Source organism: Ostrea edulis, chromosome 2, assembly GCF_947568905.1.
Source record: "Ostrea edulis chromosome 2, xbOstEdul1.1, whole genome shotgun sequence".
In the NCBI taxonomy this organism is placed as follows: domain Eukaryota; kingdom Metazoa; phylum Mollusca; class Bivalvia; order Ostreida; family Ostreidae; genus Ostrea; species Ostrea edulis.
This window is the reverse complement of record NC_079165.1, coordinates 55,720,552-55,744,679: the sequence shown is the minus strand read 5'-3', so window position 1 is coordinate 55,744,679 and position 24,128 is coordinate 55,720,552. Positions and strand designations below refer to the sequence as shown.

The following is a 24,128-nucleotide window of genomic DNA, read 5'->3' as shown; positions in this document are numbered from 1 at the left end:
ACGAAATTGATGTCCTAATTCAATTGATGCGCGCATTATGTCTCGTTCAACCAGACGCTCGGCTATCTCCGTAATTCTCCGACGAGCTGCTTGTCGGAGATTTACGGAGATAGTCGAGCGTCTGGTTGAACGATAAATTGTTCAAAGCATGCATTAATTCATTTGATGAGAGCAATAATTGATTTAATGGATGCATTAATTCAATTAAAGAGAGCAATAATTGAATTGATGATATCTTCAAATAATTGAAGATAACTTCAATTATTTGAGTTTATGTTTTTTGGCGCTCCATAGATTGTCGCTTTCGGGATCTATCGTTTTCGATCTTACTACTAGAACTACAAAACAGGAAGTTCACCTGTTACAGGAAAGGAAAACAATACTCAAGACAAAAAAATCGATTTTTCTGCCAATATCCATCAATTGTCTATACAATTTGATATACAAGATATGGCTTTAAAACCTAGGACATGGTAAGATAATAGATGAAACTCTACAAATCCGTTATCTTCTAGGAACCATGACTGCAGACATACCAGTTAGAACCATACTACATCCTCCATAAGTGGCCTATATAATTACACAACGTTCCCATTTTCTACCATTTATGAACAAGAGATAGTCATTTAACAATTTAATTCCATTTCCACGTGTCCGAAAGCTATTTTTAGACACAGCAAGCATGGCGTGATGTTGACACACGGTGTGATTTCGTGTCCAGTGAATTGCTCAATGTATTTTAAATCTAGAACTTCTTGCGGGTATTTAAAAATCTGGTTTCTGTTTTGGGTTATTCATTTCATGCTGGCACATGTTCTTTTGTGTCAATGGCAGTTCGGGGTTTAGTGAAATCAATGATTATTTGTATTTGGTTGTTTTAACGTGGATATTCGAAAGGGGATAGAAATTTTCCTCTGTTACAACAAGGTGAGGTAACTTGTATAGTTTTGTCAATGGTGTTAGATAATGTACTGCATAGCATAGTATCCAAGTAACAAGACAAACATGCTTAAATGTGATTAAAAAGTCGGGTCGCTGCAGGGTCACCTGAATGGTGATCCAAAACTTAGTTCCAGAAATTACGAAATTTAAATTATGAAATAGTAAACAACCTGTGTTTACTATACAGTTTATAAAAATCCTTTCTTAATAGTTATTTTGAAATATTTTTGTTATCAAAGTAGTTCTCTATAATGGATGCACAATTTTACATATTTGAATAATTTGAAGAGTGGATATATCAAGTCACCCAAACTATAACAAAATTCCTGTGACTGTAAGAATATGTATCTATGCTGTACATGATTTGTTAGTGTTTGTTTATAGAGGTCAGCTTTTGGTTATTGCAATATTTTCATAGTTTTATATGTTACTTATTGTATTTTCTGTAGAGTTGAAAACTATGTGGAGTTGAAACATTTGTGAGTGTTTTCTTGTAGAAACCGATTCAAGTTCTTTCTGGAGTTGTGCCAATTTTGCTTCTTTTGTTTTTGCTGTATTGGTACATAATGTTCAACGACACTGGACAATCAAGCAATTTATCAACTTCAATGTTTAGCACTGCAAAGGTAAGGCTTCAGAGACATCTGCATCCACTCCCTGCATGTCTGCTGAGTTGAACATTGGTTAGAAGTTTGTTTTCAGCTCTTAATGTTCTAAGTTGTTGATTTACTTGTTACCATTCCTGTCGGTGTAAACAAAACAGATGCTGTCATACATAACAGTGAAACTTGTCTTTAATATCCAGACATGCTTGGTACCAAAAAAAAAATCATAAGTTAAACAATACCAGGAATAAATAGGAGGTTTTACATTAGAATTTGTGACAAAAAGATACAAACATTTTACACTGTATATCAGATTGCACAATAATATCAAGATTAGACAAGTTTCACAGTACCTATTTACTTTTTCTCCTTTTTTCATTTCATACTCTTGATGCTTTTTAAAAACTGTCTGTGTATATTTGAATTAGCTTAGACATATAATTCATATCTTTCTTTTTAATTAAACTGTGAGCATTAAAAAGCCCATCATGGATGCATATTACTAAAAAATCTCAGATTACTAGTGCTTTTATAGTTAACCAAAGAGTTGGTTAACTGCGGTATAAACGTTAGGTTTGGTTTGTATTATCTAGATTTTTTTGCCATATCCCATTTTGTTTGCTACATGTGCTATGATTGGTTCAATATTTTTTTCAATGCTATTCTCACCAATAAAATTCCATTTAACATCAGTAATAGTAAAACAAAAATGGCGACGTGTTGAAAGAAATTGTATGGGTGGGAATACTTCATTTTCTGAGAAAGGGAGAGTTATTTTGATTAATCAAACAAATTAAAACCAAATCAAAAAACTGAAAATCCAGGTCTTGTTTCCTGAACTGAATAAAAAATTGTTTGAACCGTGACAGCCCTATAGATTACTTTGGAGTTCATGAATACAGAGAATGTCAGATGTAAAGTTATTGACCATAGAATATGAATTGTGATTTGTCCAGATGTAAAATAGGTATTGATTTTGATATGGCTTACTAAAAACAAATGTATACCTGGGGGGAATAAAGATGTTGAGAAATGACATTTAGATATGGCAAAAAAATGGCTTTAACATTTATAAAGCATTCTCGTTAATCTTTTTTAACATTTTCAGTAATTTGTATGAAGAAATCTTTTAGATACACTGGTAGGGATTTCTTATCAAGGGGATATTTCAATTTATTTTTTCTGTTTGTGATGGTTTTGGTTCTAAATGGTAGCATGTTAATCCTACAGGATCAGAAATTCTATTGATTTGAAGAAGTTTATGGTTTTCGTTTTTCATTGATTTATTGTAATGCATGTACTACTGCTGTAGAAATATTAAGGACAGTGGTGATATTTGGAAATTCAACTAGGTGTATCAGCCATTTAGAACATTTGTTTGAGGTACACAGGGTTATGTGATAAGCCCTAAGAGACAAAAAAAATTACATTTGTGCTTGTTGCAGGAAAATATATTGATTGTACTTGTACATAGTGAAAATCGATTTTGGCGAGAAAAAAATTTAACCCCACGAAAGATTTTATTTCACAAATATTACCATTGTTAGTTTTTTTTTCTGGGTATCACCATTTATATGAAGCATTCAATTTATTTTAGAACAAGTTTAAATTATTAATTGCTCTATCTTTGTGTATTTAGTCTTTCATAATGCATTATCCATAACACAAAGTTTGTCTTTGTTATGTACAATATCAAAGAACAGGAGCATTTAATTCAGGTGCTTGAGGTGTATATGGGGTATGTGTTTCTAAATGTTCTTTGTGTAATCAGATACATTTAATAGGGGTAATTGTAAACAAGAACATACACATGTATTGTTATTTATTGCAGGACACTCTGTACTCTCTTACTTTTCATACCACTGACACTAGCACTCAAATGTCCCACTGACACTAAAACAAAATTTCTTCAGAAGTACATACATGTACACATGTGATAATGAAATTGGCATGATGACTGATGACATTTTTATTGAAGGTCAGATTAGTACAAGATATTTCGGATCACCCTGTATAAGCAGGAACCTTTATTTACAATTTAGATTTAACATATTTCGCAAGAGTTTCTAAAGTGTCATGCCTTCATGGGTGACTGCAGTTGTATTCAGAATAAATGAATTGTTGAGAACTTTTTTTTTCATAAAAGATGGACTCAAATATGGAAAGATAGTTATTTGGCTGTTATATTTGAAAAATAGTTACTTGACTGTTATTTTAGTCTCCTAATTCTTTGCAGCCGACTGGCATGCCTACCTTAGAAAATGCCACGGTTCAAATTTCCATGGAAAATGCAACTAACAACGTGACTGATGTTTCCAACCAGACCATGCCTTACACAACCCCAGAAGAGGAGGTTAGGAACTTTTACATCGGCCTGTTCCTGGCCATCGGTTCCAGTATATTCATCGGATCAAGCTTTATTTTTAAGAAGAGAGGATTATTGAAACTTGCGAAACACCAAGCAACTAGAGCAGGTAGTCACAGATTTCTGGTAGGGCACCAAGAAATGTCTCATCATTGACTGTGTTCTTAGAAAAATAAGAATCATAAGTATCATAAATGCTGGTGATGGCTATCAGTGAATGTCAAGGTATTACTTGGTCTACATGTATGGACAGTGTTCTGTATTATATTAAAAGTCATTTGGAAACCTGTAGATTTAACAATCTGAGACATCAAATTAAATGTGTATGGAACAAAAAAGAATCATGAATAGGTAGGAAATTTCATATTTAAAGGAGTTCTTCCTCTGGTTTCATACAGCATCATGCTCTTAGGATGAATAATACACCCATGAAATCTGATGTGGATGGAATGTGAAGAATATGTGTAATAATATTTTGAAATTGAAAAATTTACCTTTTTTGATAAAAAAAAAATAAAAATACAGTTTTAGAAGAAAGTAATCTCAGAAAAAATAATTCCACAGATCAGTAGTCAACATTAGACTACTGAGCTACCCAGCTAGGCAATTAGATTTACACTTATGTTTTAGGAGAGGGTGGCTATGGTTACCTCAAAGAATGGCTGTGGTGGGCTGGAATGATTCTTAGTAAGTACACACATTTTTACATGAATTATGTAAATACTGGAAAAAAATTCTTTTTAAGTCTCTCAATGTAATATTTCCTGTGTACTTCTCTATGTGATATTCATTCTTATTGGTGTTATTACTGTCGATCACTTTTATTTCATTATGCCTTATTTTGTTGTGAATATGATGATGTATTTATTCGTGAACCATCATTTGTAACCGGAAGGGAGACTTATTACTCAAGTGTTCTATATGTAAGACTTTATTCACAACTAAATTTGTGTGAATGGCTAGTCTTGCAAAATTAAGCGTAAATAATGATCTTGTGAATACATGTAAATTGTGATTTACAGTATTCAGCCAGAGATTTATCACCATTGATTGTCATTTAGCATTGACATTTTGATCACCATTAGTTTGGTCTGCAAGTAGTAGTTTTACAATGAACATAAGTGATAATGTAGTTTTTTGAGTACTGGGCCAAAGAACCAGCAGTGCTCTGAAAAGCAATTTTAATGCCAGTATCCTGGCAATTTAGACTTGGAAAGGAATAGGAATTGAATACAAAGCTGAATATTTAGATGTAAGAAGAATGTGTGATGAGTGCGTGTAACATGTAAATTATCATGGAGGTAGCATTTGAGAGTACAGTACATGTACCAGCATTTAATCTGTACTGCTGTCACTATTCATTATACTAACATCACACATACACAAATGAAGTGGAAATACTACTACTACTCATTCAGTTTTAGTGTCAATCTGCTCCTCCTAAGAGTTTAAAGTTTGTAATAGCTTCCATCATCATAAGAAGCTGGTACGCTTGTTATCAACCACAAACGCGGGATTCCAAGACAATTTTCCTGTGAAGCCAGCTGTTTTCTTTCACTTACTGGTGTATGATAAAAAGTATCTGTTGTGCTGATATTGATTATTATCCTCTCACAAAGAGATATAATAACGCTGCTGTGTGTGCTACCTTGAATTCCTTGTGGGCAAGATAAAGACAAAACCATAGATATAAGAGTCAACAAATTTTGCATACTTGTTCTCCATTGTGAGTTCTTGAACTCCACGGATTGGGTGAAGTACGTGAACTGAATGTATATATTTGATATGACTTGTAGGATCATGTTGTCATCTCTGTTGTTGTTATTCTCTGATGAATGACTTGGACTATACATTATCTTGAGGGGATGCACTACTTGTCGGTGCTTTTGTTCTTTTAGAGTTGCTACCCTTGGCAAGTGTCATTGTTATACACCTCAATTGTTTCCAATATAAAACTAATGTGATTTAGAACGAACATTTTAACTGTTGACCGGACAATAGTCTCCCATTTCTGTTGGCTTTACAAATCAAGTGATTCTTGGTCTGCTGCTTTGTTTTTGTATGAAATGGCGAGGTTCACTGATTGGACTGATGATGAAATACAGAAATTATGAGATGCAACGCAGAGCAGAAAAATGAAAAATATATTTATTAGTTAGGATATTGGGTATGCTAGTGGATATGGTGATAAATGTATGCAATCTCACCATCCCCGTTAAAAATTCAAAGTCAACAAACCATTGCATCTAGTAATAACAACCTAAAAACTGAAAGTGTATAGCAAAACAATTCAAGACTGGGTCCTCAGACAGCATCTGTTTTGTTTAACCCTTGAAGGGATCTTTTGCCCTCAGCCTATGGCCACAGATCCATTCTTAGGTCAAACAAAAACAGCTGTTGTCTTCAAACTCAGTTACTAACTGTATACTTTTATATACCTAGTCCTGTTTATTAACAAATTTATTTACTTACTAACCACTTTTAATGTATCAGAGTATACAATTATTTCATGCCTACTCGGAAAATAGTCAAATCTATTGTTCCGAGGTAGTGGCAAAGACCCAGAAAACGGTTGTCAGAAAGGACAACAGTTTCCCGGGTCTTCGCCACTACTGAGGGGCAATAGTTTTGACTGTTTAACTAGTAGGTCATGTGATGAACTGTTTCACCCCTGCTCATTTTATGTACCTTTCTCTGCTGGTTAAAACTAGAAAACAGAAAAAAATATGTAATATCAATTTATATAGTAGATTAGGTAATAATATGTGATAGTCGACAAGAAAGCAAAGAATTATTACAAATGGAAAACTCAATGGTTTAAACCATTTTCTCCTGTATTGTCATGGACCTTAACAGACAGGAGAATATTGAAGTGATCACCTTAACAGACAGGAGAATATTGAAGTGATCACCTTAACAGACAGGAGAACATTGAACTGATCACCTTAACAGACAGGAGAATATTGAACTGATCACCTAAACAGACAGGAGAATATTGAACTGATCACCTAAACAGACAGACAGGAGAATATTGAACTGATCACCTTAACAGACAGACAGGAGAATATTGAACTGATCACCTTAACAGACAGACAGGAGAATATTGAACTGATCACCTTAACAGACAGACAGGAGAATATTGAACTGATCACCTTAACAGACAGACAGGAGAATATTGAACTGATCACCTTAACAGACAGGAGAATATTGAACTGATCACCTTAACAGACAGGAGAATATTGAACTGATCACCTTAACAGACAGACAGGAGAATATTGAACTGATCAAATTAGCAGGCAGGAGAATATTGAACTGATCAACTTAACAGACTGGAGAATATTGAACTGATCAGCTTAATAACAGACAGGAGAATATTGAACTGATCACAGGAGAATGTTGAACTGATCACCTTAACAGACAGGAGAATATTGAACTAATCACCTTAACAGACAGGAGAATATTGATCTGATCGCCTGTCTCTAATTAGCTCTTCTGAGCCGAAGGCTCAAAGAGCTAATCATATGGCCATATGTCTGGTGTGCAGTGTGCGTCAACTTTTTGGAAAAAGGGCTATATCTCAAAAACCCCTTGGCCAATTTTTGTCAAATTTGTCACAGGGTATCCTTGGCCCAAGGGCTTTCATTTGTACTAAAACTAGGGCTGTGAGCCTTTATCAAGGGGAGATAATTAGGAAAATGCAAACAAAAGTAGTGGTTGCTAAAAAAAATCTTCTTCTCAAGAACCACTGGGCAAATTATCACCAAACTTATGCAAAAGGATGAGGATAGGTTGTAGATAAAAAAATTGTTCAAGGCATCATCCTGGGGCAAAGGATGTGGTCTCAAGGTCACTTCAAAGTTGACCTTAAATTTTGTTTTGTTAAAACTTTGATATTTTGCTTAGTATAAGGACTAGGATCATCAAATTTTGTCAGTTTATGCATCTTAGGACCTAATATCATGTTGTCTCAAAAGTAGGTCATGGTGACCTACTTTTTGAATTTCACAGGTAATTATTATTAAATGGATTTTGATGCATATCTTGGACACTTTTGCGCCTATGATCATCAGAAGTTGTCAGTTGATGGATCATGGGATTTTAAAGTGTGTCATGTGAAAAGTATTTCACCATGACCTACTTTCTGAATTTTATGGCTAATCATTTATGAATACATTTCAGATACCAAGAGGTTTAGAATCATCAAACCTTGTATACAAGTTGATGCATCTAGAGGCATCGAAACATATTAATAAAAAAAAGTAGGTCACAGTGACCTACTTTTTGAATTTTGCAGACATTCAAATTTCACATTTTCAATTTTAGATGCATATTTTGGACACTATGAAAGCTAGGATCATCAAACTTTGTCAGTTGATGCATGTTGAGTCTTCAGAGTGTGTTGACTAAAAAGTAGGTCACCGTGACCTATTTTTGGATTTTGATGTCTATGTTTGAATATTTCAGATACTATTTGACTTACAATCATCAAACTTTGTCAGTTGATGCATCTTGAGTCTTAGGAGTGTGTCGACCAAAACGTAGGTCACTGTGGCCTTCTTTTGGAATTTGACGGCTATATTTGAATACTATTTGACATGTCAGTTGATGCATCTTGAGTCTTCAGTGTGTCGACCAAAAGTAGGTCATCGTGACCTACTTTTGGACAGTTACATTTAAATTGTCCGGTACTATTTGACTTAACATCATCAAACTTTGTTAATTGATGAATCTTGGTTAGTGAGAATTTTTGCCTGTTCTACAATGTGTCAGAAGAGCGATTCTAGGCCCATGGGCCTCTTGTTTGATGTACATTTTGTAGGTCAGTTTGAAATAACTTGTTTAAAAAAAAATTCTGAAAGTCTCCTTGAAGTTATAAGATATGAAAATTATCTTGATTTAGATAAACATTATGCTATGTCTAAAAAGTGTTAGAAATGGTAATAAAAGAATTTTTTTTTTTTGCAGTGATACTTGGAGAATTTGCCAACTTTGCAGCTTATGCGTTTGCCCCGGCAACCATGGTAACACCTTTAGGGGCCTTGAGTGTTCTAGTAAGGTGGGCTGATATTTTTTTAAGCTTGGCATTTTATCATTATACTTGTGTAAGGCCAATTCAACTTAATTGGTAGATTATCATCCAGGGTCAGCAAAAAGTATGGGACGGGTGGGGGGATTTTATTTTTTAATTTTTATTTTCTGAGAAAAATATCAAAGACAAACGATTTATTTTCAACAGATGCACATCATTTAATGCCAGGTGGATATCAATCTATGCTATTTTCTCAGACGAATTCTAGGTTAAGCTTTAATTTCAAACAGAAATATACCTAACTTCTTCAAGATTTATGTCTGTAAGAACGCGAGAAATTAAGAAAACCATATAGATCTATTTTCTTTACGTGGCTTTTCACGTTGCTATACCGGAAATGTAAACAAGAAGTGTAATTACCGGAGTCGGACATGAAAATATTCCGGAAATCACAAGTTTCGCAAAATAAAAAAATTCGGGGCGGGCCAATTTTTGAGGGGCGGGCGGGGATGATAATCTATCAATTAAGTTGAATTGGCCTAACTGTACAGTATATTTATTATGCAGTAGTATGAGAACATGAAATATCTCTCTCACCACCACCACCCCTGTGAAGATTCTTAACTTTTTCTCTAATCCCCTATTCCAAGTTTATGGAAAACATGCATTAAAAATAATGAATGGTTACCATATCCCCCTCCCCCAATTTCTTTGTGGTAACAAGGAACATGATAAATAATAAAATGCACATATTATCAATCAGTGATTACTGTAATGATTCAGCAATTAATTCTACCTCACAATATTTTAAATCAGAAACATATAAACGAACTGAATCTTCATAAAAGATCATTAAATTTTAAATTAATTACAGACCTAATATCGTCTTGATCACGTGACTTGGGTCGTTTATGTATTTTGATTGCATCCCAACAGTGCATTGGCTCATGGACTGTCAAACTCTGATAAGACTGTGATTTTTATTGGAAACCATTTGAAAATCACTGAACTATTATTATGTCTCCCCTTCCCAGAAGCGGACATATTGTTTTAGTGTAAATTCTTCCTCTACCACCTTTTCTTCCGCTTCTCATACAAAGTTTGTACGGGCCATAACTTTTTTGTCTTTTGACATAGGCCTTTTTAATATTTGGTATGTTGGTATACCATAATAAGACAGAGTGTCACTTACTTATTTAATGACCTTTTACCTTGACCTTTTATGTAAAGGTCAAATAATAGAAATTTTGGGGCATTTTTGTTGTCTGGATCATAACTTTTTTGTCTTTTGACCTAGGCCTTTGATATTTGGTATGTGGGTAAGCCATGATAAGACAGTGTGTCTTTTATGACCTTTGACCTTGAGTGTAGTCCAGACCAACACTTTTTTGTCTTTGACATAGGCCTTTGATATTTGATCCCTTAAAAAAAAATTAAAACTATGGAAAATGGAATGGGAGACATCAGTTTTAGTGTGCTAAAATAATTCTTCCTAGTTCAAAATACATACTGAAGTTGTTGATATTGATTTCATACAACTTATGAAGGCATTTATACTAAAGTTTATGAAGTGATTAGAGATGTTAAGAAACTAGCAGCCTAAACATTTTCCTTTTCATAATTTGTAAACTTTAGATATTTTGCAAAGCATTATTAAAGGTGAAATGTTCACATTGACACCTTGTTGAATTGGATGGAAGACTTTGTTGCTCAAACATTTTTCCACTGACTGAATTCACACATTAGTATGAATTCTTAGAAAAGAGAAATATAATTGAGACATTGTTGTCAATAAGACATTAAAATGTTTCTATATTCCATCATGATTTGAAAATCAGCATGTCAAGTGCTCTCCCAAAACTAAAACATGTGTGGAATCAACTGATCTTCTGATCATTGTTAATCACAGATACCACAAATGACAAACATAAGGTGTAAACAGAGTATGTACATGTACAAGTCATAATGTGTTCTGATATTGACTTTGTCAGAGATGTGGATGAAGAAGAAATGTAACATTTACTTTTGATTTCAGTGCCGTTTTGTCCTCAAAGTTTTTGAAGGAGAAACTAAATTTGCTTGGGAAGGTGGGCTGTGGATTGTGTATTCTGGGATCCACAGTTATGGTTCTACATTCTCCAAAGGAACAAGAAGTGGAGAGTATGGAAAAACTAATAGAGAAAATCAAGGATCCAGGTATATTGTTTTAGTAAAATCAAATAATAAAAAGTGAAAGTAAAAAAAGTGCCGCTGGTATATTTAGTCTCCTCTTCTTGACCAACATTGCAAACTTAACCAGTACAAAACATTAAAAATTGCTATTTCTCTCACAAAAGGTTTCTGTGCCCATTGTCATGCATTTTTTAAAACAATTTTGACTTCTCAGCAAATACATGGTCAATATTCACCAAAACACCTTCTTGGGTAAGGGAATTGGGAACACCTTCTTGGGTAAGGGAGTAGGGAACAAATTCTTGGGTAAGAGAGTTGGGAACAAATTCTTGGGTAAGAGAGTTGGGAACACCTTGGGTAAGGGAGTTGGGAACAAATTCTTGGGTAAGGGAGTTGGAAACACCTTCTTGGGTAAGGGAGTTGGGAACAAATTCTTGGGTAAGGGAGTTGGGAACACCTTGGGTAAGGGAGTTGGGAACACCTTCTTGGGTAAGGGAGTGAAAGTTGTTAATTTTAGGGGCTGAATGTCTAAAAAAAAAAAAAAAAATTGATACAATCTTTAACGTAGTTCCACCCTCCTGTGATGTCATAAGATTTCGCGAAGTCAATGATTTAATAAGATTTATGCATAACAGGAACATGAATTTTGTTGGAGTCTTTTTCAATAGTTATTGTAAAAAATCTGGTTAACCATAAAATATTTCAAAAGTCTGTTATATGTTTCAGAATATTGAATCCAAGGGCAATAACTCTGTTTTCATTTAAAAAAAATTATCAAGTGCATTATGTGATAGATTTCCTTTATTTCAATCTAATTAAAATTCAATCTAATTAAAATCAGATCCTAAGATACGCTCACAATCGCTACAATAGGATCTGACATAACCCCATAGGGGGTCACGTCCGCATGACCTTTCGCTTGGAATATACATGGTAACTATCAGCCAGTCAGACTGTGTCATACAGACAATGATGGCTATTTGGGTGGTTCGCCGGCCATTCATTAACAATTTGCAGTAATCTCTCTCCCGCGAAGTTTATTCCATACTATAAAATTGTATATTTTCACATAAGGAATTTTAAACTTTCACAATAATGCCTAATCTATTCTGTTTATACAAACAACAAAATGTACGATATAGAATACACCCAAATTAAATTAATTGTGAATACAGAACTTTCGGGATATGCCGGAATGACTTATAAGACTTGACATTTATACACTGTGGTCATGTGATAGTAAGCAATTGTAGGGCAAAGTTGACATCAATACAACTGGTGCTTCGCTAGCAGACGAACCATAAAGAGCTATGCACAGTCCCATGATGACGATCCAAGTCACTATTGGTGCTTAGTACCTGGGTGTAAATTAGATGGAAGGAAAAAGGCACATTTAAACTCATACCTGGATGGAAGGTGTGATGTTTTACCACTATCCTCAGGATATTCCCAGAATTGTTTTCCTCGCCAACTCACATAATTTAATCAAATGCATTTTCTATAAATGGTTGTAGTGATTTCTTCCTTTGAAAGATAGCATTTTGATACAGTAATTTGATAGCAATTGAAGTATTCCATGCTTGTTTACTTAGTTGTTATTGTAATCCAGAAGTGACATGCCCTACAAATTACGTTCAACGCGCGATAAAAGTCAAAATGGATTTGATCTTGAAAGTCCCGTATTGCGATATATGTATGAATAGGGAAGGGTATGATTTGAATAGTTTTCAAAATGGTTTACTTAATTAACGCAAGGAATACAATGCTAGTCGACGTAAACGGTACACTGTGACGTCACATCAAGCTGCAATGTCTTTTCTTTTAAACCAAACAATCACAGCCATTTCCTTGAATTGTAACCACGATGATTTCATAGATGATACTCTGATTGGCTAACTTAAAGTTCACATGAACAGACCCCTAGTCGGGTTATGTCAGATCTTGCACAGAGTATATGGTGCAGATCTAAGAAGTCTGGTTTTTATTAGATTGCCTTTATTTTTTCACAAACATTTTGTAAAATTTTCAGAGAAACAATTTCATGAAATTGTTATGAATACAGTTATATCGTTTTAACCAGTTTTTGTGAAATTTTGATAATGCTGTTTAAGGAAAATTGCAATTTTCTGATATTGATAACAGGTAATGTGCTAATTGTGTGCTAATTGATAGAAAATTTATTAATACCACAACAAACTCATTTCATCATTTTTATTTGTTACTAAGATATATTATTTGAACATTGCACAATCAAATATAAGATTGAACCTATAATTCTAGAGGGGTGGAATTACCTTAATATCATTCATGAGCTTCAATCCTCATAACAGGCTCAGTAGACCATTTTAAATAGACCACTGACACATTATACTTGGAGTAATGTTGGAAAACTTTCCAGAATCTACGATGCATAAGCAAACCATAAATATGCTACGAAAAATTGAAACACAAACATTATGAAGGAATCCAAATTCTCTGAATCTGTAGAATAAGACTCTCCACAATACTAAGACTTTTAGCTCACCTGAGTTGAAGCTCAAGTGAGCTTTTCTGACCACCCATTCTGAATGTAAACTTTTCATATTTTCGACTTCTTCTCCAGAACCACTGGGCCAATTTCAACCAAACTTGGCAAACAGTATCCTTAGGTGAAGGGGATTTAAATTTGTTCAAGAGAAGGGCAACGCCCTTCTCCAAGGGGAGATAATCATGAAAATGTAAAATAAGGTGGGGTCATTTAAAATCTTCTTAAGAACCAGTGGGCCTGAAAAGTTCAAATTAGCATACAGTACAATACATGAAAGCTTCCTGACATAGTGCAGATTTAAGTTTGTTAAAATGATGGTCCCCGGGGGTAGGATGGGACCACAATAGGGGATCAAAGTTTTACATGCGAGTATATAGGGAAAATCTTTGAAAGTCTTCTTCTCAAGAACCACTGGGCCAAAAAAGTTCAAATTTACATGAAAGCTTCCTGTCATAGTGCAGATTCAAGTTTGTTCAAATCATGACCCCCAGGAGTAGGATGGGGCCACAATAGGGGATCAAAGTTTTACATGTGAGTATATAGAGAAAATCTTTAAAAATCTTCTCAGAAAACCATTGCCATTGGGCCAGAAAAGTTCAAATTTACATGAAAGCTTCCTGACATAGATTAGATCCAAGTTTGTGCAATTCATGGTCCCCAGGGGAGGTTGGGGCCACAGTAGGGGATTAAATGTTATATGCTGATATATTGGAAACATGTTTGAAAATACTTCTTGCACTATTTAAGCTAGGACTTTCATATTTTGTATATACGTTGTTTATGGAAATACCTTAAAGTTTCATGTGATGCAATAGTGTGTGATCTTGTGACCTTGACCTGGAAGTTTGACCCACTTTTAATAAAAATCTGACCTATACAATATGCTCTGAACTATTTAAGGCAGATCTTTCATATCTTGTATATATATTTCTTATGGCAAGATCTTGCATTTCATATCATGATCTTAGACCTTGTGACCTTGAACTTGGAGTTTGACCTATTTTTAAGAAACAACACAAATGCAATGTATCCGGAACAATTTAGGTGGGGCTTTCATATTTTATATATAGATTATTTATGGCAAGACCTTGTACACAATGGTGTTCGATCTTTTGACCTTGGAATCTGACCTATTCTAATTTTTGCTGAATTATTTAAGGCAGGGCTTTCATATTTATGCCCCCCTTCAAAGAAGAGGGGCATATTGGTTTGCGCCTGTCGGTCGGTCGTTAGACCACATGTTGTCCGCTCAATATCTTGAGAACCATTCACTTGATGATAATGATATTTCATATGTGGGTTGGTTAAGAGTAAAAGAGGACCCCTATTGATTTTCAGGTCAAAAGGTCAAGGGTCAATCTACTCTGGACATAAGAATATAATGTCCGCTCAATATCTTGAGAACCCGTCGCTTGACAGACATCAGACTTGGTACACCAGTACATCTTCAGAAGAAGATGACCCCTATTGATTTTGAGGTCACATGGTCAAATTTCAAGGGTCAAACTGAGAACCCTTTGCTTGACAGACATCAAGCTTGATACACTGGTACATCATCAGGAGAAGATGACACCTATTAATTTTGAGGTCGCGTGGTCAAAGGTCAAGGGTCAAACTGGACATAGGAATATACTGTCCGCTCAATATCTTGAGAACCCTTTACTTGACAGATATCAAACTTGGTACACTGGTACATCTTCAGGAGAAGATGACTACTAATGATTTTTAGGTCACATGGTCAAAAGTCAAGGGTCAAACTGGACACAGGAATATACTGTCCGTTCAATATCTTGAGAACCCTTTGCTTGACAGACATCAAACTTGGTACACTGGTACATCTTCAGGAGTTGATGACCCCTATTGATTTTTAGGTCACATGGTCAATCCACTCTTGACATAGGAAGATATTGTCTGCTCAATATTTTGAATTGATGATACTACTCTCAATTAAATGATGTGTGTGTATAACCCTTTTCAATTTTGCACCATGGGGGGCATATGTGTTTTACAAACATCTCTTGTTTGCATAAGGGTCCCTTTAGGAACCTGGTTGGAATAGGTCCTCAGTACCCCTTGCCATAGTAAGAGGCAACTAAATGGGGCGGTCCTTCGGATGAGAACATAAAAACCGAGGCCCTGTGTCACAGCAGGTGTGGCATGATAAAGATCCCTCCATACTCAAAGGTCGTAAGCACCAAGCATAGGCCTAAATATCGGAGCCCTTCACCGGCAATGGTGATGTCTTGATATGAGTGAAATATTCTCAAGATGGATGTTAAATGACATACAATCAATCAATTATGCATGTAAGTTCTTTATGGCAAAACCTTATTATTTTGTGAAGTTTGACATTGTGACCTTGACCTTAGAGATGGACCTACTTTTTAAATTCTGACCTATTCAACATCTCCTGAACTATTCAAGGTAGATCTTTCATAGTTTATTTATTGATTTATGGCAAGACCTTTTATTTCATATGACCTTTGACCTTGTGACCTTGAAATTTGACTTCCTTTTAAGGAAATGTAACCCGTTAAATATGTTAAAAGCTATATCTCCTGAACTATTTAAAATGGAGATTTAATATTCTGTATGTAGATTTCTTAGGCAAGGTCTTCATATCATACCATGATCTATGACCATGTGACCTTGTTCTTATCCAGAACAACAAGATCATGTTAGTCATATTGGTGTAGATTCATCTCTTGTGTTATGTGAATTCATTTTCACTTTTGTTGTGATCCTTTGGGGCTAGGTTGGGGCCTCTATATGGGGTTAACATTTTTCATGGGAATAAATTGATCCCAAAAAAAAATCTTTTAAAAATCACAACAGCTGAACAATGTCAGAGCCAAGGTGACTCAGGTGAGCAATGTGGCCCATGGGCCTCTTGTTGATGACACCTATGACTGACAATAATTATGTTTTTGAAGGTCCCTTTTAAAAAAAAAAATGGTTTTCAAGAACTCCGTGAAATGAAGTACTCTAGAATGAAATGTTATAGTTTGCTTTGTGATTTCATATGTAGACATTTTTTGGCAAATCCTTTTTTCACTAATCATGTTACGAGAAATAGAAGTGAAAAATATCATGTTATGAACTAATACTGTACCTGGTTAGAGTGATGTATTTGCAGCATATAATATTTCATTCACGAAGTTTTTCTGTAGCACTGTGCAGAAGAATGTGTGACACCCATACCATTATTCATGAGTAATATTGTTCAATATTTAGTGAAGTAGAGTAGTTTCATACATCATTTCCATGTTTTCATTGATGCAAAATATGAAATCAGAATGTGTGTGTGTGTGTTTATATTACATGTACATGTCTTATCTATTGCAGTATTCATCATCATGGCCATTCTACTGTTGACAATAGCAATACTCACCATCATCTTCTTGGCGCCACGCTATGGAAGTAAAACGGTCATAGTCTACATTACGATATGTTCTTCTCTGGGAGCATTTACCGTCATGGGATGCAAAGGAGTGGGTGTTGCCATTAAAGAAACCTTCAAAGGCAGGAATGAGTTTACAAACTGGTTAACATGGGTTCTACTCCTGGTGGTGGTAGTGTGTATATTATTCCAGCTCAATTATCTCAATAGAGCTCTAGACACTTACAATACAGCTGTTGTCACTCCTATATATTATGTTTTCTTCACCTCATTTGTTATCTTCATGTCTGTGATATTGTACAAAGAATGGGGCAACATGAGTGGAGTGGACATAGCCGGTGATATATGTGGTTTCCTTACCATCGTGATTGGCATTTTCTTGTTGCAAGCCTTTAAGGACATGAACATTTCCCTAGCAAACCTTCCCAAGGCCAGGAAAGAGGACAGTATGCTCAATGGAGAGGCATTAGTAGAAAGATTCGATGATGATGAGCAACATCTTCTAGATAATGACAGTGAAGAACCAGCACTTCAGTTACAAACAGACTACGATGATCCACAGTCTTTTACAGAAGACTTCAGGCCATAATTGCATAATGTTTATCATATTTGTTGTCACATAACTTTCATCCATTCATTGATTTTTAGCTCGCCTTGATGAAGTTGGGAAGAGCTTTGCCAAACCCCTGTCATATTCCCTAATAACCTTTGATTTTACTTTAACCAGAATTGCATGGAAGTTACATTTTGTGATGTAAACCATCAAGCTTGCTTCAGATGTTGAGTGCAACCTATGTTTTCCAGATGACTTGACTATGTTAAATTTTTTAAGAAGTTTTTTAAATGCCGGTTGCATTCAGTTGTAAATACCTACCTAAACTAAACTTCTGAAGTACAGAGAAGACTGCTACCAGTTTGCTTTGGATCCTGAGTTTGATTTGTATGATATCAATGAGTGACAAAGATAAAGTTTAAAGTAGCATCCTGCCTTATATATCCGATTCTTTCAAACAAAGTATTTGTATTTCTTACTTGGACCAAATTTATTTGATTTGTTGATAATAGGTATGCATCTTGGGATGATGGGCATGTCTTACATTTTCAGGATGGTTTACCAAATTAAAACTATTGATGCATACCTATTTTCATTTTTTTGAAGCCAAACCAGGATCACATTGCATGGGTAATGCTTACACAAATTTTGCTTCAGATGCTGAATTCTACAGCAAGTCCATGAAAGAGCTCTGTACATGATTTATTTATTCTGATTTATAATCCTATAGTGATATGATATAACTTTATATTATAACACAATATGTCTTATAATATACATTATAGATTTATGTTATTGTGTATACATTATTTGACATGCACCATACCATACCATTTGTCAATGTAGTCATATCAAACATGATATCAACATATATATCTAAGATACTTGTATCATTACAGTAGTAGAAATATATAATCATGGCATACATGTATATCATTGCATTTTATGCAAGCTATGTGTCCATCCTATGTTTTTAAAATCATTTTACTTGCATTAAGTGTCCCTTTATTGTCATGACTTTGTATTGATTTTGCCATTAATCTTTTATAGTGATCACCTATTATACAATTATTGACATTTTGATGTCAATATGATGCTTTAATACAACATTCACTGAAATCAGAGGGTGAGGTGAATTTTGTAGCTCAAGGGTAGCAACAAGCTCTACCCAGAGTTATCGTTCCTTACGATGACGTTACTCTGTCAATGTCTTGAGGTTTTTTAAGATTCTTGTAAAACATTAAAAATCCTTAAATAAAATATTGTTTCGACTTCAGTTGCAAAAATATGCATAAATAAATCAATATCAAGCAGATGTCAAGTCTTTCTGTGACGCAAGAAGCATTGAATTGCGCTGAACACAGATGTCATTTGATACCACTTCTAGTATATATAGGTATACATGCATTGTAATGGGACATAAAAACTACAATAAGTTGCTTGCCCTACATTTTCTTGATATTACATAAACTTTATTTCTATTAATCATGGAAATGGGGATTTACATTTGGAATAACACTGCTAATTTTGAGATGTTGACAGAGGTATGTGGGAGTGTAAGGAACAATAACTCTGGTTAGAGACTGGGGTAGCAAAAGGATCATTTTGACTGAGAAAATGTCAATAATTGTTTTATTATATGATTGAATAATTTGAAACTGACTACTAGAGCATACAAAAATCATATCTGGTTGGCCATTTTTGTATACAGCTGGACTGCACCACCCAGATGAAAATGATGAGAGGAGAGTTTTCTAGAGGAGTGAATAATTCAAAAATTGAAACCAGCTGTTAGAATATGTAGAACCTCCCAAACAATACCTGAGTGGCCATCTTTAGATCCATGTTACTATAATTCAACAATTGTTACTCCAGTTCATGATAGAAGTCACTCTATAATTATAGTGCAATACAGTCACAAGTGAGTGGAGACATGACTTTTCACAATCTAATTAAAATTAGATGTTAGATCCGCTCACATACTCGTTAGTGTAGCGAGTATGTGAGCGGATCTAACATCTAATTTTAATTAGATTGGACTTTTCATTATGTGACCAAAACATAATTATCAATTTTGAAATTCCCGATTTATTTTTGGCCCAATGTTGGAGAAGTTAAATGTTGTATTTACCTCAAACAAAATGTGCAGGTGAACATAACATTGTTTTTCTAACATTGTTGAATCTTTGCCTATCAGAAATCACCGAATTATTCTATCATAGAATAAAATTATAGCTTTAAAAAATGTTTTATTTGAAATACAAAATATGAATTTTTTTTATATGGTAGTAAGTGTACATTATTGTAATGAGTCATTAATTTAGAAAGGTAGATATAGTCGGATATTTTTCATTAATTAAAAATGAATGTATTGTATTAAACAAGACCAGAGATTATTAACTATCACATTAATTTAGCTTTATATTTAAACCCAGGGTATTCTTGTGTGCCACATCTTTGTTGTAGTAGTATATTATTTTTAGTGTGTAGTACAGAATGATTTGTTCAGTGATCATTTTCACAAACTGTGTCTCAGACACAAATATGGTTGCCAAATTCATAAAAAAGATTTTTTTATCAGCAAGATGTTATATGGTGTATTTCATGATGCTTTGTATTTCGACCTCATACCAGAATAGTTTTATTGACATCAACCAACTGAAAATAGGTTTTTCCCTTGAAGAGAAATACATGTATATCTTTTGATGTTATTTTCTAATTCTTGTTTTTAACAGTCATGAAAACTTAGAATCTATCATTTATATATATTTACATTTCCAATGTTTTTGCCTTTGATATCTTTACAAATTGCAATGTCCTCATGAATGGGTTGAACAATGCATGTATGAATCTTGATAAATATACAAGTAGTACATCTATCTTAAAGGCTGGGGATTCTGACAACAATAAAAACGAAATGTAAGTATAAAAAATAAATTCTCATTTTTGAAAGTACATGTGGGTTTGAACTGCAACACTTCACGGCTACTTTTCATGGAGCACGGACACACTTCTTATAGTACATGTATACTAACATAAAATGTCACAGTTCATACCCTCATGTGAAATTTTCTTAAGTAAATATTGAATTGTCATTTAAATATGAAATTAACAAAAAAAAATTATTTCATTCAAAAGAAAAAAATATGTACTGTATATCATGATATCTTAATAACCAGAAAATGATCTCCAAAATTGATATTAGATCTTATTAGTGGATTGGTAGGGGGACTAGTTTCATAGTAATCAATGACATGTCTTTCAAGCACACATGATAAGTGTCATCATTGGGAGGAGGTGGTATTTTTTGTGTGCGTAATATTTCCATACACAATACCCCATAGCTCCCCATTCTATGTGTTAAACATTCACATTTTAGATGTACAAGCATACTTAATATTTTCTCATTTAGTATTGTAATAATGACTTGTAGTAGACACCACCATTTTTTTCTACATTACTGTGACTTGAGATTATTTCAGTTTGTAATTAAAATGGGGGCAGATTCAAATATAGGATGAAAGTGATAGGGGAAAATAATTACCAACAATTTGTTTGGGAGGGGGTACCTTTGTCATATAGCACTAACTAAGGCCATTGATCTAATGGCCCCAACACCGTAATTGCCACTTGGAGACCAAAGCCTTCATAGACTTGACTGTTTGATTCCTAGAACAGCAAGACAAGGACTGTCATTTTCCAACCTATGCTATGAAATTTCCCATGGGATAGATTGTTCTAGTCATGGAAGGAATGATTTCTGAATTTGTGTGTGTGTGTGTTTAAGGACTATCAGTTAATTTATTTTTTATCTCATATTAACAATACAGAAACTGGTTTCTGTATAAGTGTATGGATATTTGTATTTATGTTGAGTGAATGCTGGAACATCCATGTATATAGTAGATCCAGTAGAGTTCATTTATTATGTGATTACTTAATTCAGCAGATTCGTCATTTAATATCAATTTACCAGAACATGAAATGTTATTCTCTGAAGGAAATAAATCCGTATGTCAGAATTAGTGATAAATAAATAAACAGAATATTTTTTAGTTTACATGAGCAACTTCTTGTGTATTAATGCAGATATTGATTACTTTCCAATATAAACGTGAAATGATCAGTAATAGTGGCACTTAATAGATTTGACCATTTTGACTTTTGTGTTGTACTAACCCATTTATCTGATTCGAGTGTTCTTTGACAATCTCATTCCATAGAAAAATTTTAAAAGTACTACTCATTCATTGCTATCCGTAAGAATATTTACTTTCCGTAGTGATGGAAGTCTGTCATAAATGAAACATACATGTGTTTGGGAAATCAGATAGATTATTATCGGTATTTATTTTCGAATCTAATTTAGAAAATCTAAGTGCAATGAAGTACATTGTAATTTATGTCATAATTGTAACAACCAACAAGTATTTTCAGACAGGTTTTTGTTCAAGCAGTATTCTTGTCAACCATTGAGAATGACTATGGGCTAAAATAGGGTTTTAAATGCATTACGCCACTGCCATGTAGCAGTTATACCTGTTTGTTCTTGACGATTTTATGAAGGCAGCACAGGGGCTTACTTCCTTTAAAATAAACACAACTATATACATACATGTATTTTAATATGTATAGTATTGTTAACAATTTTTTTCTAAACGGAAGCAAACCCCTGTGAAGGCAGATTGCAGGTAACCAATACACAGATAAAAGATCCATTTTTACATTGCATTCATCACGAAAAGTGTTATGACCAATTATCTATTTATATGAGGTATTGTTGTGATACCAAGAGCCAATCTCCATTTGACGCACAAGATCTGGATATTCGACTTATCTGAATAGCTGCAAGTACATTCCATTGTATGATTTTTACATATTTATGTCATATAGATTGTTATCTCGTTTGAGAATGTGAATAAACATTTATTTTCACATGATACTTTCACGTGTTATGTTTTATCCACATGGAGTGGAATTCAGAAAGGTAGTTAACCCGTCTCAACCAAATAAATTGGAATGTTGGAGTTATCTTTCCTCATAGCTGTTTGTGATATATATCGACCTAGACAATTATTTACTCCAATCAGGTGACCCAAAACAGACATAACATGAAACATGATTTTTTAAAATTAAAAAATGCTATACAGGATGGAGTATTCATATGTGCCGTGTGCATATTTATTATATATATATATATGAGAGAGAGAGATTAGTTATGCCGTAGTTACTAGTTACCATGGCCTCTTGTATGTGTAATTAAATAATAATCAATTTGTCACGCATTACGGGCGATAATTTTTTACTATAAGAAAGATAATGCATGTAGGTAAAAAAAAAAAAAAGAAAGTATGGACATATAGAGGCGCCTTAACCCTTGCTCAACCGTACCCCCTATATTGCCCAAGCATGTCTGATGAAGTAAACTAAGGTTATTGCTTTTAACTCCCTCCGAATCACATGACTGGAACAGGTGAGTTTACAAACACCGCGTAGTAATACACCTGAGTAATATAACACGTCAGCGGAATGCGCGAACAAGTAAGAATTTGCACAAAAGCACTCGTGGGTTGATAAGCGACCGATCATATATCACTAGGTCTGATAATGGTTTAAATGCACGGTTCCCAAAATATTGACTGCCTCGACAGATCATTTAAACTTCAAATTAATTACTTGGGTATAAAATGCCAGACTGCATTGGATAAACAGGGACGCGTTTGTTCGGTTTGCTTTTTCCCTTCTTCTGGAAATGAATAGTACCTGTGACATGAATAACCAGGATATTTTTCAATTTCTGGAATTGATCCATATCTCAATACACTGACGTGCTTCATAGGTCTCCCATGACACCTGTACAATATTCCCAAATTATCGATTATTTAATTAAAATTTAAATGGTTCCAGAATACATACATTTCTCTACATGGGATGATAAGACGAATAAAAAGTATAAAATTGAGTAATATTTCAATTCAAGAAAATATTGACCAATCTTAATCAGAGAATTGGGTAGATTTTGTTTTGTTTTCATTTATATTTTGGATTGGGTGGGTGGGGTATTACTTTTTATTAAAAGTTTTTGTATTCCCTATTTTTTAATTTTGTATTAATGTCATGATTTGTAAAAGACAATTGTGAAGTCAACATCTTCTCTGGCTGCCCTCCCACTTTAAAAAATGACATGTGCCTGTAATAAAACAATAGAATGGCCTACTTTATTTCTAATTCAGGGTCCAAAATAAACAAAAATGCCAAAGGATAGAATATGCATATTAATCAATAACAATAACTAATATATATATATATATATATATATATATATATATATATATATATATATAAAGTGAAATTTTCTGTGTTTTATATTAAATATTTCTTCATTTAGGGCAGTTATATTCATTTAAAAGTTCATTGCTATATATATTTCCGTGCTTTAGATAGGATAAGTTTATTCCAATTTTGGGCCCAGATGGCATAACAGTAAGACAGTTTATAAAGAAGGAAATTAAAAAAAGAAAGAAAGTTTACAACA

The 24,128-nt window shown here is 34.0% G+C and overlaps 1 protein-coding gene across 4 annotated transcripts; it reads left to right on the top strand.

Moving 5' to 3' along the window:
* The first annotated feature begins 331 nt into the window (after positions 1-331).
* LOC125680462 (magnesium transporter NIPA2-like) lies at positions 332-22,531 on the top strand. 4 transcript variants are annotated; one of them, XM_048920070.2, is made up of 7 exons: positions 332-473; positions 1,440-1,568; positions 3,784-4,021; positions 4,543-4,599; positions 8,878-8,968; positions 10,977-11,137; positions 16,986-22,531. In XM_048920070.2, exons 1-7 carry the CDS (start codon positions 471-473, stop codon positions 17,627-17,629), a joined length of 1,323 nt encoding a protein of 440 aa, XP_048776027.1. In that variant the 5' UTR covers positions 332-470; the 3' UTR covers positions 17,630-22,531. The 4 variants fall into 4 exon arrangements, with proteins under 4 accessions (XP_048776027.1, XP_048776029.1, XP_048776028.1 ...); XM_048920071.2 differs by lacking the exon at positions 332-473 and adding an exon at positions 562-927; XM_048920072.2 differs by lacking the exon at positions 1,440-1,568.
* The last annotated feature ends 1,597 nt before the right edge of the window (positions 22,532-24,128 follow it).

Coding starts and splice junctions, on each gene's coding strand:
- LOC125680462 (XM_048920070.2), top strand. Junction 1,569..3,783: donor CAATGTTTAGCACTGCAAAG/GTAAGGCTTCAG, acceptor AATTCTTTGCAG/CCGACTGGCATGCCTACCTT. Junction 11,138..16,985: donor AGAGAAAATCAAGGATCCAG/GTATATTGTTTT, acceptor TATCTATTGCAG/TATTCATCATCATGGCCATT.